The 16,806-nt window shown below is 44.8% G+C and overlaps 2 protein-coding genes across 8 annotated transcripts in view; one reads left to right on the top strand and one right to left on the bottom strand.

The window, feature by feature from the left end:
• Positions 1–887: 887 nt before the first annotated feature.
• CUNH21orf58 (chromosome unknown C21orf58 homolog) lies at positions 888–7,212 on the bottom strand. Its single transcript, XM_057389796.1, has 8 exons — positions 7,147–7,212; positions 6,396–6,453; positions 5,256–5,323; positions 4,524–4,667; positions 3,990–4,104; positions 2,493–2,632; positions 1,950–2,104; positions 888–903 (listed from the first exon to the last, which is right to left on the bottom strand). The coding sequence occupies exons 1-8, from the start codon at positions 7,204–7,206 to the stop codon at positions 888–890; spliced, it is 756 nt and encodes a 251-aa protein (XP_057245779.1). The 5' UTR covers positions 7,207–7,212.
• Positions 7,213–10,668: 3,456 nt separating this feature from the next.
• Positions 10,669–16,806, top strand: part of PCNT (pericentrin) — a 61,441-nt gene continuing 55,303 nt past the window's right edge. For all 7 annotated transcript variants that reach the window (XM_057389824.1, XM_057389825.1, XM_057389830.1 and 4 more), the window contains exons 1-2: positions 10,669–10,802; positions 15,489–15,686. In XM_057389824.1, the coding sequence (XP_057245807.1) occupies positions 10,749–10,802; positions 15,489–15,686 (252 nt within the window). In that variant the 5' untranslated portion in view covers positions 10,669–10,748. The remainder of the gene's footprint in view (positions 10,803–15,488; positions 15,687–16,806) is intronic.

Below are 16,806 nucleotides of genomic sequence, written 5' to 3' on the forward strand. Positions count from 1 at the left end.
CYGAGCATAATTTATTGCTAAACCTGCCTGGCACCGGCAGATTTGGCTCATAGAATTGTTAAGGTAGRAAAAGCCCTCTAAGAGCATYGAGACCAAGCACTGCCAAGCACGCCACTAAGCCATGACCCTAAATGCAACACCTACATGACTATTAAAGACCAGGGATGGGGGAGGACTCAAATGCTTCCCTGAGCAGCCTCTTCCAATGCCTGACAATGTTTTCAGCTAAGAATTTCTTCCTAATTTCTCCTGTAGCACAACTTGAGGACATTTCCTCTTTCAGGTGGTTGTAGAGAGTGAGAAGTTGTAGAGAGCAATAAGAATCTCATAGACAACAGAGCAGAGAGGGCAAAGAGCAAGGTAGGTTTTACTTAGTAAATAAATTATTCATTAATTGTTTTTGGAGCACAGACAGCACACCATTAGCTTCCAGCAGTGACAATTACTATCTTTTCTTCATTCCAAACAACATTTAGGTCCCTGGGCTTTCTTAATCAGACTCACTCACAAACTGCATCAGGCAAACCCAGTGTACAGATGTTCTCCACTTTAAAAACAGAAGAAGGTGGGAAGATATCGAGAAAGTGCTACAAAATCACTGTTGATCTTTCTATATAAAGCAAAACCAGGGCTGCTGAGAGCATGAGAAAGTGTTGCTAATAAAAACCCTGAGTGAGCCATTTAAGCAGTCATAAATAAAATTAAGACCAGGATAGCACGGACATGGCTTAAAGCTTACTCTCTGAAAACTAGTGGGAAAAGTAAAGGAGGGAAAAGTGCTCAATTTACATTACTGAAGAAAAAGACACGCCAATGGTTGAGGAAGAACATCAGGATTTTATTGATTTTACAAAGGCTATAGTCCACTTGCAGAGGATCCTGTACTGTCAGTATGTGGGCCACCTGCAACAAGAAAAACAGGATTATTGTGTTCAGTAACAGCCAGCAGTKCTGCAGCTGCAATAGGATGTGTTTGGTCTCACACCTTGTGGTGGAAGGCAGCTGAAGAAGAGGAAGAATATCATTTAAAGGCCATGGCAAGATCTTTACTGATTTCTGCAAACATCTGAATTACACTGATCCTGACAGGAGCCATGAGTTCTTTACTGGTTCAGATTACAAACCCGTGTCAAAGGGAAATAGGTAGAAATGTTCATCCCTTATAATCCCATTAGGTAAATAATCTGTTCAGGAATTCAAAACCTCTGCTAAAGAGGACTGTACAGATACCCCTGCCAGCGGGTCACCCATGCCCAAGGCTGCAACTGCTTTCATCCTGTCCTTCTGTTCACTGACAGTGTGTCCCCGTGTCACCACCCTTCAACGCTCTACCAAGGTGCATTTCTTTACCAGCCTTGGCATTTAAGAACTTCCTAGCCTAGGAAGCCAAGCAGGACAAGCTCAGAGGAGGGCACAAAGCAACTGAGCCCCTGGAGGAGTTGGCTGTGACCTCTGCACAGGGCTCAAGGGCTCTACAGACCTGGGTGCACCCTGGGGAGAAGTTCATCCATTTCTGCACTTGAAACCCCCACCCTTCAGCTGCAAGCACAGGCTTATGGCAAAGGCTCAGCATTATTTCTGACACTGCCCTCCCTTTGTACCATTTTTCTTAGCTGGTGGTTTGGGGCTTTTTTTCCCCAGGAATTTCTGATTAGCAAATGTCTCAGCAGTGCTTTAGGAACATAAATCCTGCGGGGAACCTTAGCCTGAATGTAATAAAGTTCCCCCCTCCCCAGCCCCTGCCTTATTAAGCAGATGACTGCTGGGTTCACAGGAAGACCCAAAAGGTGGGGTGAGAGACCCTGCAGAGCAGAGCAATGCAGCATGGCAGAGTGGGAGCTCTGTGATCTTTGTCAGATCCCCACATTTACTCCACAATCAGCCTTGCCACCCATCCCRGGCAGGGARGAAGGGCTCCAAGTGTACATCACCRCTGCCTGCTTACTTACACAGGATGGGCAGAGCTGCTGCTCCACTGCTGCGCTGGGGGTGTGGATGGGAAGCTGCTGGGGGGCACTGGGAACACCCCTGTGGGAGGGTAATGGTGATGGTGGTGCACCACGGGCCTCTCTGCTTTCACAGCCAGGGGTCCGTGCTGGAGGTCCTTGTTGGAGAGAGACAAAAGGGGGGATGCAGAAACCCGAGCCTGCATCCTTGGGAAAGGAAAGACCTTTGGGATGTGTCTGGAGAAGAGTCTGCAAGTTCCAAAGGGCCAAAAACACCTGATGACTTCAGATTTCACCTGATATTCAGCCCCCACTGCCTCCAATTTATTCCATCAGTCATTGCCAGGGAAATGCAGAATGACAGAATGGCCTGGGGAGGAAGRTGGCCATCAGGGCATGCTCTTCCTCTGCCACCTTCCCTAAGGTGCAGTGTCCTCCGCAGACTCTGGCTCTCTCCCAGCTCCCTGTGTGTTTTGTATAGGTCTCCCAGGGAGATGAGCCATTGCCTGGTGTGGGTGAGGATGCCCTCCAGACTGGGGTTGGTACCTGCTGTGTGTGCTGGAGCGGGGCAGAGCCGGCTCCCCCAAGCTGTGCAAGTGCTGTGGGTGGCAGGGCCTTCAGCATCATGTTCTGCATCATGATCTGGTGCATCTGAGCGTTCTGCATCAGCATCATCTCCACCATGTCTGGGAAGAGAAGAAAACAAGAGCTGTGTCCACTACTGCCAAGCAGCATCATGATAGGCAGTGCCCTCCAGCACACAGCCTGGTCACTGCACCCACGGCAAAGGAAGAATATTGGCATTATTTCCCCAGAGAGTGCAAAGTTAACGTCTATGAATGGGATTGGTCATCCCAGCTTTCCTGTTTCTCCTCCCTTCTACAAGAAAGCTGCTGCTGAGGATCCTCTGTCTGTTGCTTTCCCTGSAAGCCCACACCCCTGGCAGTGCTGAATGGCAGGATGGAGAAGAGTTGAGATGTGGATTATTCCAGCATGGACACGCTCCAGGCCGTGCTCCCCATTGCTTCAGCCCCTCATCATTGCTTTCCATGTGAGAGGTTCCTTCAAATTTATGTGATATTGCAGTGCCACCTTGAGAGTCCACTGATTCATAGAACCACAAAGGCTGGAAAAGACCTTTAACATCATCAAGTCCAACCCTCAAACTGYCATTTCATGCACATCAAATCTCCTTACGTGATCTGTGGCATCACAAAGGACTTGTGCAGTGTAACTAATTTGGGGAGAAGTGAAGAGGGAGAGGAGAAAAAAAGGGAAACAATAGAGAAAGCAACTCATTTTCCTTTTTACTGATTGTACAAAAAGTAGTGTACATATAGCAGCTTCAGAAAAGTCATGAGTGGATTGGGACTATTTTGGTTATGGAAATAAACCCTGATTCAAAAATACAGACACTTAGATGAAGCATGAGCTGAGAAATATTGCAGTTTCATGMCTGAGGATTCCTGTGTGGGATGAACCTTTGGCTGAAGGCTGAGCCAGGGAAGTCATCCCAGGTTTTAGTTCTTGTATTATTTCACAGTAGCACCCACCTGTGTTTAAAAACAAACTCTTTATGGGCATTGCACTATATTTAGAAYAACACTTTCAGATGTTCTGTCTTGTTTCCAAACACAGGGCACAAATAAAAGCCTGAGGAGATTGAACAGCATGTTAGGAAGGAACAAAAGGATAAAAYCACATTTTAGAAGCCTGTTTGCTAATTCTGGAATCATCCCTGTGCATGATTTTGACTTTTTTAATATTACTCAGTGCCATGAGTTGAGCTGTTTTGCTTTCCAAAGCTTCCCTTGAGTTTGTAGTTCCTTTTTCTTTAGTTTTAGTGATAGGAGTTTGTCTGAAAGCCTCTCACAACTGTACCCATCCCAYTTACCGAGTGCAGCTCCCAGAGCTTCACCAGCTCATGGAACAGCACATCACTGACCAGCTTGGACACCACCCCACATCCCCTCCCCTTGGCATGGCAGCTGTCCTGCCCTCTCCAGGTGACAGGAGCTGGCTGCTCCATGCAGAGTTTGGTACCTTCTTTAATGCTCCCAGAGCGTGGCACTGTGAAGGGCTGGGCTGGGGGAATCTGTGAGATCACAGGSGATGGCTGAGGCAGCTGCTGGATGATGGTGGCAGGCTGAGGTGGCATCTGCAACAGGAAGGAAAACAGAGGAGACAGGGCTGGATTTGGCAAGCTCCCCCACCTGTGGGAAGGGCTGTCATGTGCTTAGGCTTCAGAAAAACCTGGGATCCTCATGGAGAAGCTCTTGAGGCTGTGGGCTGCATGAGCAGACAGTGATGTGCATTAGGAACTGGCTGAAGGGCTGGAGCAGCCCTGCCACTCCTTTTGCCATCTTGTTCTAAGGGTAAACCATTCCCACTATTAATTTTGGGCCTTATTTGCAAGAGGATTTCCCCTTAGGTTTTGCTGAGGGCAGCAAGGATCCCATAAAAGAGCAAGAGGCACATCTTTCCTTTCTGTGGGATGAGCAATTCCACACAGCTCCCAAGAGGTTGTCAGCTCAGACTGACACAGTSCTAGGGGTATTTTCAGGAGACAATCCTTACAGCCTGCTGGATAATCCTTGGTGGCTCCACTTGGGAAGCTGGAAAGGGGATCTGGTAGATTTGTGGGAGGGCAGCTCTGTGGTTATGACAGTCTCCCCCAGATGGTGCAGGTGGCCTTGAAAGCTCCTCCAGAAGATGCTGCTCCTACAAAATCAAGTCTTTTCTTAAAGAAAATCTGGTCACAGCAAGGCAGACAGTATGATTGTGCTCTCTGGGATTGGCCCCTGGGAACCTGCAGCAGGGCACTGCTACTGCCTGTGTAAGCATAAAGAAAGTTTTCCTTCCCTTCACATACCTTGAAGTGTAAGCAAAAAGGATTGGGGAAAAATGTACCGAAAAAGCTACCAAAAGTCTGGGAAAACATTTCATTAATAGTTGGTATCCTCCACAAACCAGCAATAAGCAACAGTCAGTATTGTCCCTACTTTGGCACTACTAAAAATCCCRTCTTTGCATTTTGGCACAGAAAGCTCATGATGCAGCAGCTCAGGACAATCTGAGCCATCCCACCGAGTACCTGGAGCAGGTAAAAGCTTCCACAGCTGCAGTGAGGAGAGCCAAGCTGCTCCCCAGGGCCTCTCCCTGATCAGCTAGCCCAGCCTTYGTGTTCCAAAGCAGCAGAGCAATAAATCCTGCCCAGCCCCAGACTARAGGACAGGAAAACACTGAATCCACATCAGTGATGGGTGTGCAGGTAGCTGGGCCCTTTCTGGCCACAGGGAGGGCTCTTACCCTAAGCTCCTGCAGCAGGTCTTTCCTTCTCCTCAGGGCACTTTGGAGCATGTTCTCGGGTCTGTTCCCTAGAAGAGGAAAAGTCCATTATCATCTCAAAGAATCACAAAGACAGAGCTGTTATAGCACCTGTATYATGATATTAATGTGGAAAATGTGATATCAGATTGCTTGAGTTCTTCCACAAAAGGCTTTGGTGACTTTCCTTGTCAAATACACACATGGACAATGACTTTATGCCATGTGCAGTCACAGCTGTCCAGCAGCTCTACAAAGGCAAACACCTTCTCTGAAAAGAAACTCTTTAGATCACTTTCTAAAGCCCCATTTTAAACCTACTGGCTTGGGCATCTCTTTCAGCCTGAAAGTTTCTAGATGTACCCTGTGTGTGCAGAGGATGTCTGTCCGTTGTAACAGCTCGAAACAAACTCAGGTTTGAATGTCAACTTTTCYGTTTCTCTTTTGTTCTGAATCAACTTCCTTTTCACACGCTGTTGATTTTGAACTCACTTGAAATGAAAATAAGCAAGACACTTTTCAGACACTTTGGAGCCGTGCCTGGCATCTGCTCTGGAATGCACCATTCYGTATTTTGAAACTAAGTTGTTATACCTGTTCGTTTGGTTTCGGCCACAGCATTAGAAGTTTCCAACCATTTGTGCATCAGATCAATGAACAGGAGCCCAGAATACAATCTAAAAATATCATGAAGCTTCTACTGGTAGCTTTGAATCCATAGATAATATAATTATAAATGGTGCCTGTGCCATGGAAAGAAATGAAGGGTTCCTCCTGCCTTTTCAGGATCAAAGCCAAGCAAACAGATGGACTACAAGAGGGGCTCACTCCTAGGAGTAATAGCTAGGACAGCCTGGATCACCATCAGTTTAGGAGCCAGCAGCTGCAGCTGAGGAGGCTGCACAGGATACCTGAGCAGGAAGTCACCTTATGTTGGTGCTCAACTGCTTGTTCACTTCCCTTGGTAAGGAAAAAATAGGTAAAGAAATTCAAAAGGTAAAAAGAAGTTAGCTCACAGCTGTTAGGGAGGAGAGGGGAAAATCTCCTGAGGAACTCACGCCTGGGAACATAACCAAGCCCTTTCCAAAGTATGCCCCCAATTAGAACAAATGCTTCTCTTACTCGCAGCGGGGAGAGATGAYTCCATCTTCTCTAGGTTCTCCTGTTCATTTTCTAGTCTCTGTTGGCAGAACCATAACCAGAATGGGTTATAAGTCAGGCAGAAAAGCTTATGAGGATTTCCAAGCCTACCTTATGGCACAGGCTTGGGATGGAGGAAATAAAGCAGAAGTGGAGACAAATGGAGGTTCTTAAAGATGTATAAAATGTCTCACTACAAATCTAGTGACATCACAGAATAATCATGCTTCCATCTGTGCAGACTATTCCAGACCTGAAAATTGATAGCATGGTTAATCAGGAGATATATATATATATATAAATTTATTTTGTAGGGCAGAGAGCTGCATCCTATGAAGAACTTGATAACATTCAGTTTAGGCATGCCTGATAGTCCAAGATCTGGACACCTGGTTCAGCAAAGGTCTGACCAGGCAACGCATCTTATGTGAAAGCAGACATAAAATTGCCTTAAAACAATCTGAGATCCTCTTTACCCAAGATTTATTCCAAAACTTTGTCCGTCAAACTGGCTTTGAGCTAACTGGTGACATCTCCCATAAAATCAAAGCCAATTCAATTTAGCATAGGTCCACATAAACTTGTGCAATGTTATTTAAGACAGTGACAGTAAGTAGGACATCCCTCAGTGTATCTTAGTAGCATTATACTATTTTAAAATACAGTGTTAATGCTTAAACGTGCAAGACCAAACAGCAGAGCAAAGGTGACCACTGCAGAATTATTCCCTTACCTTTTCTAGGAGTTTGAGTTTCAGACGTGTCAGGTGATCCACCACTGAAGGATCTGCCATTGTCTCCTGGAAGAGCAGGCAGTTAAAAACAGGTTAAAAAGCTAAATAGAGGCAGATATGTTTTCAGAGCTCATTTTTATCCTCTCCACGATCTTCATAGAATAATTCCATTATTAAAAAACAGTAATACGAGTGGAAATTGAGAGAAGATAAAAGCTTCAGATTCAGTCCCAGGTAAAAACAAGGACAAGCATTCACAACATCACAGACACAGCTTCTCTCAACACACTTTTGTGCTGCAGGTTGTGATGCTCACAGGAGGGCAACTGAGGAATATTAATTTGTCTATTCCTAATAGTTGCTATCCTTCCCCTGGCAGCRTCACTAAGCCTGGCCTCTGTGTTGGTAGAGCCTTCTAATGAGCTCAGAGTTTCGTGCCTGCAACCTGGTTGCTAAGTTTGTAAAGTCAATACATAACAAACAATTTCATCTCGAGGCACAGAAGCTTGTGTTTATCTTTGGTAAAGCGAACGCCCGGCACAGTAGTGGACAAGAAAAAAAATAAATAAAAGATGAAGAATTGAGACTGGTTAGATCCAGAAAGCCCAAGAACACCATAACTGTGCATGCTCCAAAGGAAAAGTTGAAAAGTACAGATGCAAGGAAGACCTTGAGCCTTCATCAAAGAAGATCCCCCAAGGCCACCTAAATGTGGTCAGTGCAAGCACAGTACAGAAAAACTATTTATAACCATGAGGTAACCTTATGTAAATTAGTTCAGGATGTGTATATGATGATGCTATGGTGACACAGCAGTATTAAGCAATACTCATTGTAGAAATAAGACACAACACTTGACAAAGGTGGATGAGTTAGGTGGAGAGATCCCCCTCACCTCCAGTGCTGCATTAAAGAATAATACCTGCTCTATAGACACCAGTCTATGGGGTTTTATTTATAGCTGATTTTCGGGCTTCAGTATTGAGGTGATTATTCTACCATCAACTGATTCAGCAAAGTGCTCCTAAAAGTTAAATTTCTAGAGCCTTCATTGCAGTATGAATAGAGGAATACAARGAAGTTTGAAAAAAAAAAAAAAGAACCAGGTATAAGTATTCTATTAAAAATACAACACCAGTGTTAAGCAACTAAATTTACTGAAGAGGAAAGGAAAGGAAATTTTTGCATGCTGTGACAGGTATCCCAGAGGAAATCCTATACCAGGCAAAAAAAAAAAATGCTTTCCAGCAAACCTGCTGAGGGATCTCTCTTTTCCCACACTTACGGATGCCTTGGACACAGTGTGATCCCCATTCTTGGGACATCTTACAGCCCACTAATGAGGTGTCAGGAATGCGCCAGCCACACACAAGGAGATCTTGCTGAAAGGGATCTATAGCTACMCTGGATCCCAAACAAGGGATCACACTTGAGCATGAGGATTCAAAAGCACAAAGCCAGACAAATTTAATCCTGCAAGGGAATTACAGGAGTGTTACATGTACCTCACAGGAGATAATTATTCTGCTCTATTTAGCAGGGCTGAAGTCACAGTTTGGACACTGTGCCTATTTTTAGAGGTGGTGGTTTCAGAAAGTCCAGAAAAAAAAAGAAGGATRCATTTACAAAATGTAGGTTCTAAGGAAGACTTGAAAGAATTGGCTTTGTTTAATTAGGAAGTAGGTGGTGAGGATAGACTTATTCTTAAATAATTGAGAGGATACAATCAAGAACAGGGTGGGGTGGGGAGGTTCTTTCTGGAAAAAATGGGAGCATTTGGCTTAATGAGGAAGAGGAAAATCTGATAAAAACCGGGGGGAAAGAATCTTAATTATCCACTAAGGGAAATGATGGAGCAGCTGTCAAAGGAAAAGCTTTCACAGAAGTTGTTTACAAACAATTAAAAACAAATATGCTGAACATTGTACAACCATTGTAGGACTCCTCAGATACAAGAACAGATTAGATAACCGGGTGAGGTCCATTGAAGAATTATTGCATTCCTTTGATGCCTTTTATTGATTTTGTTATTTTATACCCTTAGTGTCAATTTCTACAAGTTCCAAAACACAATTTTAAAAGAGGTTGTGATGATAACCAAGATGATTAGAGGGRTAGAGCAAYTGTGCTATGAAGAATGCCTGAGAGAATTGGGATTGATCAGCCTGGAAAAGAGAAACTTTGGGGTGGYGTAATTGTGGCCTTCCCATATCTGAAGGGAGACTACAAGAAAGATGGAGAGACAATTTAYRAGGGCCTGGAGAGATGRGACAAGGGGGAATGGCTTCCCACTGACAGAGAKTAGRYTTGRATTRGATATTGGRAMAAAGKTTTTCTCTGTGAGGCCCTGGCACAGGTTGCCCAGARAAGTTGTGGYTGYCCCATCCTTGCAAGTGTTTGCTAAGAAATCTCATAAATCAGACTTTATCTTTCAGTATTGGCTGGGGACAATATCAGAATCCTGGCTATGARATCAGAGAGCATGACAGCACTACCAGGAAAAACAAATAAACCCCTCAAGAGCTGACAAAGCAGGAGATGACCTGAATTAGCCTTAGGAGCCCATTCTCAGCATCAGATCTACCATGAGCATCATTTGCTCACCAAAACTTTCACTCTTCCTTAGAAGAGTAAAATTGTTCATGAAGAAGAAAACCAGAAATATTGAACCCAGAAACCTCTGCAAAGAGATAAAGCTTGACCTTAACTCAGCCCTGCATGCAGATGGGCTTTCTCATGTTTGGAGAAAGCCTTGCTAATCCAGCACACTGCTCCAAGTAAGATTCCACTRAAGATGTATTTTTAGAATTTAATGAATTCAAAATACAAAGAAGCCGCTAGTTTTGTAGCTYCAATAAGCAGAGCCAAAAGGAGCTGAAGACTGGACATCTGGGATCTTAAATTTATGGCCCTTGAATGACATTGGAGTAACTGGAATGTACCAGAAATTAAGGCCTGAAAGTTGGAGAAAAGTTTTCTCCATCTGAAAAAAGGATGGTAACAGGACTAAAGAAGGGAGACCAAATTAGCATGAAGAGCGAGAAATCAATAAGCAACAGAGGATAGAGTACTGATTACTGAAAAAATCATGGAACTTAGAGCCAATGAACATTAATTTATTTGTTTGCTAAAACTTTATAAATAAACGAAAAGGCGGGAGCAGGGCCACCAACCCGCGGGCCGGGCCCCGCCCCCACACCCTATTGGCTGCCTCCAGCCCCACCTCCATTGGCTGCCGCCCGATCCCGTTTCCTATTGGCTGTCTCCCGTGCTGGGCGGAGCCAGCGGCCCTTTTGAAASGGCGCGGGCCGCTCCCATTGGTGGGCGCCGCGGAGGGGGCGGGGCCGGGCGCTCGCACCGCCTTGCCCGCGGTATCCCAGGAGCCATTTAGCGGGAGTGGGCGTGGCCCGGCAGAGGAGGGCTGTTCCCATTGGTCGGCGGCCGCGCTGCGTTGGGCGCTGTGRCCAATGGGCGCAGGGCTCCGCCCCCGCGGTGTGGCTGGCGCGGCGGCGGGCGGGGAGCGGCCGGGGCGGCCATGASCGAGCCTGTGCCGCCGCCGCCGCTCTGACAGCGCGGGAGCTGCGCGCTGGCCCCGCACCCGCATGGAGGCGCAGCAGGAGCCGCGGAGGCGCAAGCTGGAGGATGGCAGGGCCAAGGTGAGGTGGAGGGGTCCCGGCTGGGCGGAGGTTGCCCCCTCCCCGGTCCCGGCGCGCTCAGAGGGCTGGGGGGCCGGGGGCCGGCTTCGCCTCAGCCCGGCCCGGGTCTGTCCCCGCAGTGGCGGGTTCCGTGCCGCACTCGGGGTTGGGTGCGAGGTGCGGACAGACACGGGGCCGCTGCCGGCCCGGGACTGTGCCCAGAGCCCTGAGGGGCCCCCCTGGCACCGCGGTTCTGCTGCAAAACCGTGCCCAGCGGGGCTGCTGAGTGCAGRCTGCCTGCCAGGCTCCCAGCCCGCCACACAGGTACAGAAACATCACCTCGGGTAAACACAGAACAGCTGACAGCAGTRCATRTGCCTTYTTTCAGGCTYTGTTTTGGTTTGKTTTTTTYCTCCTCCCAGCTCTYCCATTTTTACCTAGGATTCAGTTACTTGTGGGAATGCTGCTTTTCCAGTTGAGGATCCCAAAGAACAGGTGTTGTTTTATTACTCCACCGGCTCATTCTCTTGCCTGTGTGTTCCGCAGGTGGGTTAGCAGAGASCTGGGCTCGGTTTGTTGGTTTCCAGTCACGCCGCGAGCAAACACTTCATAAACTTTGAGCATTTAGGTGTTTTCACTTGTATATAGTTTAGGGACTGTGTAGAGCTCACAGGATAAGGTTGATATATCAAGATAATGTTCTCCAAGTAATTCTTACCTGCAGCCATGTATTTAACACTGATTGTGTACTAGCCCTCTTACATAAAAACTTCTGCTTTGTTTTGGTAATGATGTTCMAGGAGCTGGTTGRAAATACCTGGTWACTTTCCTTTTAATTCRGCATTTTTACTGGKTTTGGAGCTGRTTTTGTCMTATTTCCCTTCKGGCTGAATAAGGGTTGCCAGTCTGYGGCTAAAGCATTCCCCTGTTCTCACCATTGCAGTAGGACTGGCATGGGGCTAAGCTATACAGGGATAGCTGAGGCTGCCCAGGGTCTGCAGAGCTGCCTGARGCTGCATTTGGGAAGTTTGGACCCATCTTTGCCAGGTCTTTCCAGATCCTGCCCTTTCGTAAGTTAATTCCAGGTGCAGGACCTGTTTAGATTAGAAAAGTGTTGACAGACTTAATTTGACAAAGTTATTAGTTCCCACCTGTTGGACAACTGKTTTTTTGCCATTAAAAATAAAGTAGAGATTTAGTTTATGTTTCAAGTTGTACGTGCAGAGACAGTGTTGCATTTTTCATACAGTGTGCTCAATCYATCTCTTCCCATTAAAAAAAATTGTCAGCAGCCYCATCGATGTTGATACTGCATGGTATGATGAGAGGAGAGGAAGGGTTTTAGGGAGGCAGAGATAAATGTAGTGCTTCCTTTGCTGATTAAAGTCACAGAGATCCATTCCTTGGCTGCCAGATTGTGGGCACCAGGCAGCTTYCAAAAACCACCCAGAGGGCATTTCCCCTTTTTCAGTCTTGTGCTTTTCTTTTTTYCTAGTTTTCTTTGTGCTCCCTTCCTCGTGGGAACAGTGCAGTTTTGAAAGGGAGGGTGAACCATGAGCAAGTACAGGTTTTCCTTCCTGTGGTGCAGCCTAGAGCAGCTTAAGGTGATCCCATCTCTGGTCTGGCACAAGTGTTCAGTGTCCTGAACCATCTCTACACATCCCTGCACAGGTGATCTGACAGCAGGGGACAGGAGTGAGGCAGGTTAATATGTGAAAGGCTTCTGTTGTAGCAACCTGTGCAGTGAAGCAGTTTAGTACTGCTTCAGTCTGGAGGTGTGAACTGTTGAGGGCTTTTTGCCTCACCCCCACTCTCCAAAAAATTAATTATTTTATCTTTAGCATCCTTAGGTTTTAGTCTGCTAAGCAATGACTTGGCAAAGAAATATGATGCGAATGTTTTCTTTTTCAAACCAGTATTTACATTATTCCTTTTCATATAAGAGTAAAAATGCCATTATTGAGATGCATTTAAGTTATCGTCGACTAATAATGATAATGGCAACTCTTATATAAATTGGAGATTGTAATTGGCAGCTAAGTACTGACTGTATCRGGTACTTCAGATTCCTGTTTTTGATAAATGCAGTACTGATAGCCAGGTTAGTAATTGAGTTACAGAACAAGCCTGACTGTTCAATGCTGCTTTTTTCTCCTTGTGTTTTTTCTACCTTACATTAATTAGTCTGCAYGTTAGTCATCTGTGCCTCTTAGTTACAGAGCTCTGTGCCATACTTCAGGTGTGTGAAGTTTTTGCTCCACCTCCGTTTGACAGTTAGGAGCTGAAAAATGAGTTCAGGTTTTACTGGAAGTTTTCCTTCCTCATCATTTTGAGGAAGGTCTAGAAAATATTTCTGCGTTTTGTCTAAGAGCACTTGTTGTTTATGTTTGCTGTATCCAAGAGCTAGGCTAAGGTTTATTTAAACAACCTGTTTCTGTTTGGTGCTGAGGTGGTTTTCTGCTCTGTTCCATTTTCTCTGGGTGTTGGTTTTGGTACTAATTTCTAAAGCACATGAAGTAGTTAATCAGCTTTTAATTGACAGGTCCTGGTGAAATGAAGTTGCAGTGTATTGGTACCTGTAGAAAGGTATTCTTGTGTTACAACAGCTGCCTGGGATGCTGTGGAGAGCAGTGCTCTCAGGATTCCTGTGACTACATCTTGGCTAAGAGTGAAGCTTTCACCTTTGCTTGTGCTTCTAGAAAGCAAAAGGAGGGTTAAATCATTCAAAAGGGGCATGATGAGATCTCACTGTGACAGGGCAGAGCAGTTGTATCTTGCTTTCTTCACATTTGCACTCACTGCTTCCTGTTGGATGGTTATCTGTGAATTTGAGTTTCTCTTACAATGGTATTTAACTTTATGTAGCTGATTAAAGGCTTGGGAAACCCGATATGCTCTAAATAGAAATTTTCCCATAAATTTCTAGCATGTTTGACTCCAGCCACTCCACCAAGTCCAGTAGTTCCATAAAATTTTGGTGTTAGGTATTTTTGCAACATATGTATTATGATTTGATGTTTTGTGCATGTGAATGGGACAAAATAAATTTTGTTTTCTTTGACCTGTGTATTTAAAAGTTCACTGTTTAGGTGTTTAGTCATGCCAAGTCTTGGTGTTTTAGTCAGATACTTGGTCTCTGTTCATGAATCAGTAACTGCTCTCTGTAGTGCCTGCTCTCTCTGCCTTTCCCCTTTTCTGGTTGTTTGACTCCTGTTTTCCCTTTTCCTCTGCTTCAGCAGTTTCCTCTGCACTCTGTTTTTCTGCAGGTTTCCTCCTGCCCTGTTTCCCCATGTTATCAGGTTAATTAGTGCCATAGCTATTTTTTGACATACATTGCCATCAGTCAGTGCTGGAGTTGACACCTGATTTCAGAGGATGGTGTTTGTGTCTCACTGCAGCTTTGTGTACTGGTTCTGCTCATTTTGCTTATTATGAAAGGCACAGGTCTGACAATCTTTATTTAAACTGCATTTCAGTATTAATAACTGAAGAAATTACTGAAAGTAATATTAAAAAAAATGTAATTTGTGCATAAGAATTTTATCAGCTGATAAGGAATTGATGTGTTTTTACAAATACACCTTTTAAACAGGCTGCTGGGTGTAGCAGATGTGTAACTKCACCTGTTGAGTGGCTATCAAATAGAAGTTCCTATAAGGAGAGGGGACTGAACTAGATGCTTTTCACAAACTGAATGAGAAGAATGGACAAGATTTTTCTGCAAGGTGGCTGTTTGACAGGAAAACCAAGCTGTCAAGCAGTGGATTTTCACATGTATTACAGGTAGAACTTGGTAGTGATGTTTACATCCAGTCATCAGTTAACTATTTTATCACGATGATATAACACTGCACTTGATAATCTATGGTTTTAACCTTGAAGAAGGCTTTTTACTTATGAGAAGAATGTCTGCATTTATGCTGTGGGGGAGATGTTACTTTTAAATGCTGCCTAAACAAAATACTAGAGTTGAAAATAACAATAATCCTTTTAAAGCTGTTTAAGGTGCTAGGGAGAGTTGGGTAATAAATTGTCAGTGACATTCTTTACAAGTCTCTGGGGCTTTGTAGAGCTGTGATAGCCTGATAAAGTAGAGCATCTGATTCTTCAACAGAAGAAATTAAAATGACCTGGCTTAATTGATTTTCTATTTATGTACTGGAGACTGCTTTCTGGCGAGGAAGTTTTGCTGTGTTCTCTTAAGGGGGTGACAGGGAAGGAGCATTAAAATTAACGGAAGTGAATCCTCATCTCAAAGCTTACGCTGGCAAAGACCTGTTTAGATATATTTGTAGGGGTGTGCTGGTTTTGGCACCATGACAAGGGGGTTCTTGGTTTTGCTGGTCTTGCAGAAAGACTGCACAATTACTATTTTTTCCTAATGCTTTTAATATATTGACAACTCGTTCCTTTACTAATTTGTCTTGCTGTAGTCCTGGATTATGATTGACACACAGAGTTTCACTGAGTAAAATTTTGATTCTTGYATGGAAAAGAGCCTTTAGTGCTGGTGTGAGATTTGTTGCTTATCCAGTTATCCAGTATGCTATGAATGTGTGGAAAGTAGGCAGATAAAGAGTTTTTCTGCAGATGTATATATTTTATCAAGACAGGAGCTTTGTCACCCATGACTGTGTTAATCTTGTGGTCCTGCTACTTTTTCCTCGCTTACCTCTCCCTGTACTTCTTGCAATCTTTCCTGCACAGTTTGCTTACTACAGAGAGCGAAAAGCAAAGGGCGACGTCGCGCAGTCGCAGAAAAAGGCGACGAAGAGGAAGGGCTCGGCTGTCCACGCGCATGACCTTCCGAAGGAAGAGCACCCAGTAGCAGCCAGAGATGCTGGGAAGGGCRTAGAGAGTCAGGCTGAAGTCACCAGCCTGCCAGAGGCAACATCAGAGACACAGGTAAACCTTAGTATTTCTTGCCTTTGCTCCTCTCTGTCTGCAGGTCACAAGTGTTCCAGTTGGCTGTTTTATCCAGTTGAGTGTCAGCTCACTGGTGCTGGCCACTAGCTGACCTTGGGAGGTAAGTGAGCTGGTGTATTTTCACTTGTAATAGTTGACTCTCTTACAAAGTGATCTCATTTACTGAGTAAGACATCTCCATGTTATGTCCTGGGCACCTGGAATTATCAGGGAGCTGTTAGCCTGCTAAATTGAAGTCTTCCACCTTTCACTGCCGTGGAYTTCTCTTAGGGCAGACTTATGGTTACATGGCTGTGACTTCATGAAATGGCAAATCTGGATTGGGAGATCAACAGATGAAAAACTACCTGGACCTTATAATGCACAGCAATAATTTGGTTTTGTTTCACTTTGCCAGCTCAAATATGCTTAATATTTTCTGAAATGTTATTATTTATTCCAACAAGCTCTTAGTAGCCATTGAAAAGCCAGCATAGATGTTATTTTCCCAGATTTGTTTAAGGTGTGACTCTGCTTGGGTGTGATGTATTTTGGTATGTGGCTCTAACGGTAGTTCTCTGTGCAAAGAATTTTGGAGAGCTGGTGCCTTCTGCACCAAAAGCATCTCTGCAGATGCTGCTGTCTTTTCGGAACATACCGCAACAGCATCAAACCAGTGTGTTTGCAAACCTGCAGTGATGTGGGATAGAATTTAMATGTGTTATCCTGCTTTCTGTTGTGAGGGCATCCCCGGTGCTTTCAGGATATGTTCAACATAATGTTAGCTTTGCAAAGGCTTTTATGAAGCTACACACAAGTGTCTGCACTGAGGAATAACCTTGTGTTTTGTCACTCCGCCATAGCAGTTACAAATGCTTGCCACATTCATGTGAACTTAAATTAAGAAAAACGAAAACCACTTACTGCTGCTGAGCAGCTTTTGTCAAAATAGCTGGTTTGTAAAGCAACTGGAATTCTAGGTTATCTGGAGAGGGCACCTCCAGGGAGGCCGTAATCATTGGGAACTACTTCAAGCAGATTCAAAATACAGGGAGAGCTGTGGGCTTTTCCAAATAATGCTATCATCATCTTGGTCTTGTTGYGAATTTAGTGAGAGGGA

Source organism: Malurus melanocephalus, unplaced genomic scaffold (assembly GCF_030028575.1).
Source record: "Malurus melanocephalus ecotype Western Australia unplaced genomic scaffold, MMel_1.1 scaffold_20, whole genome shotgun sequence".
NCBI lineage: Eukaryota > Metazoa > Chordata > Aves > Passeriformes > Maluridae > Malurus > Malurus melanocephalus.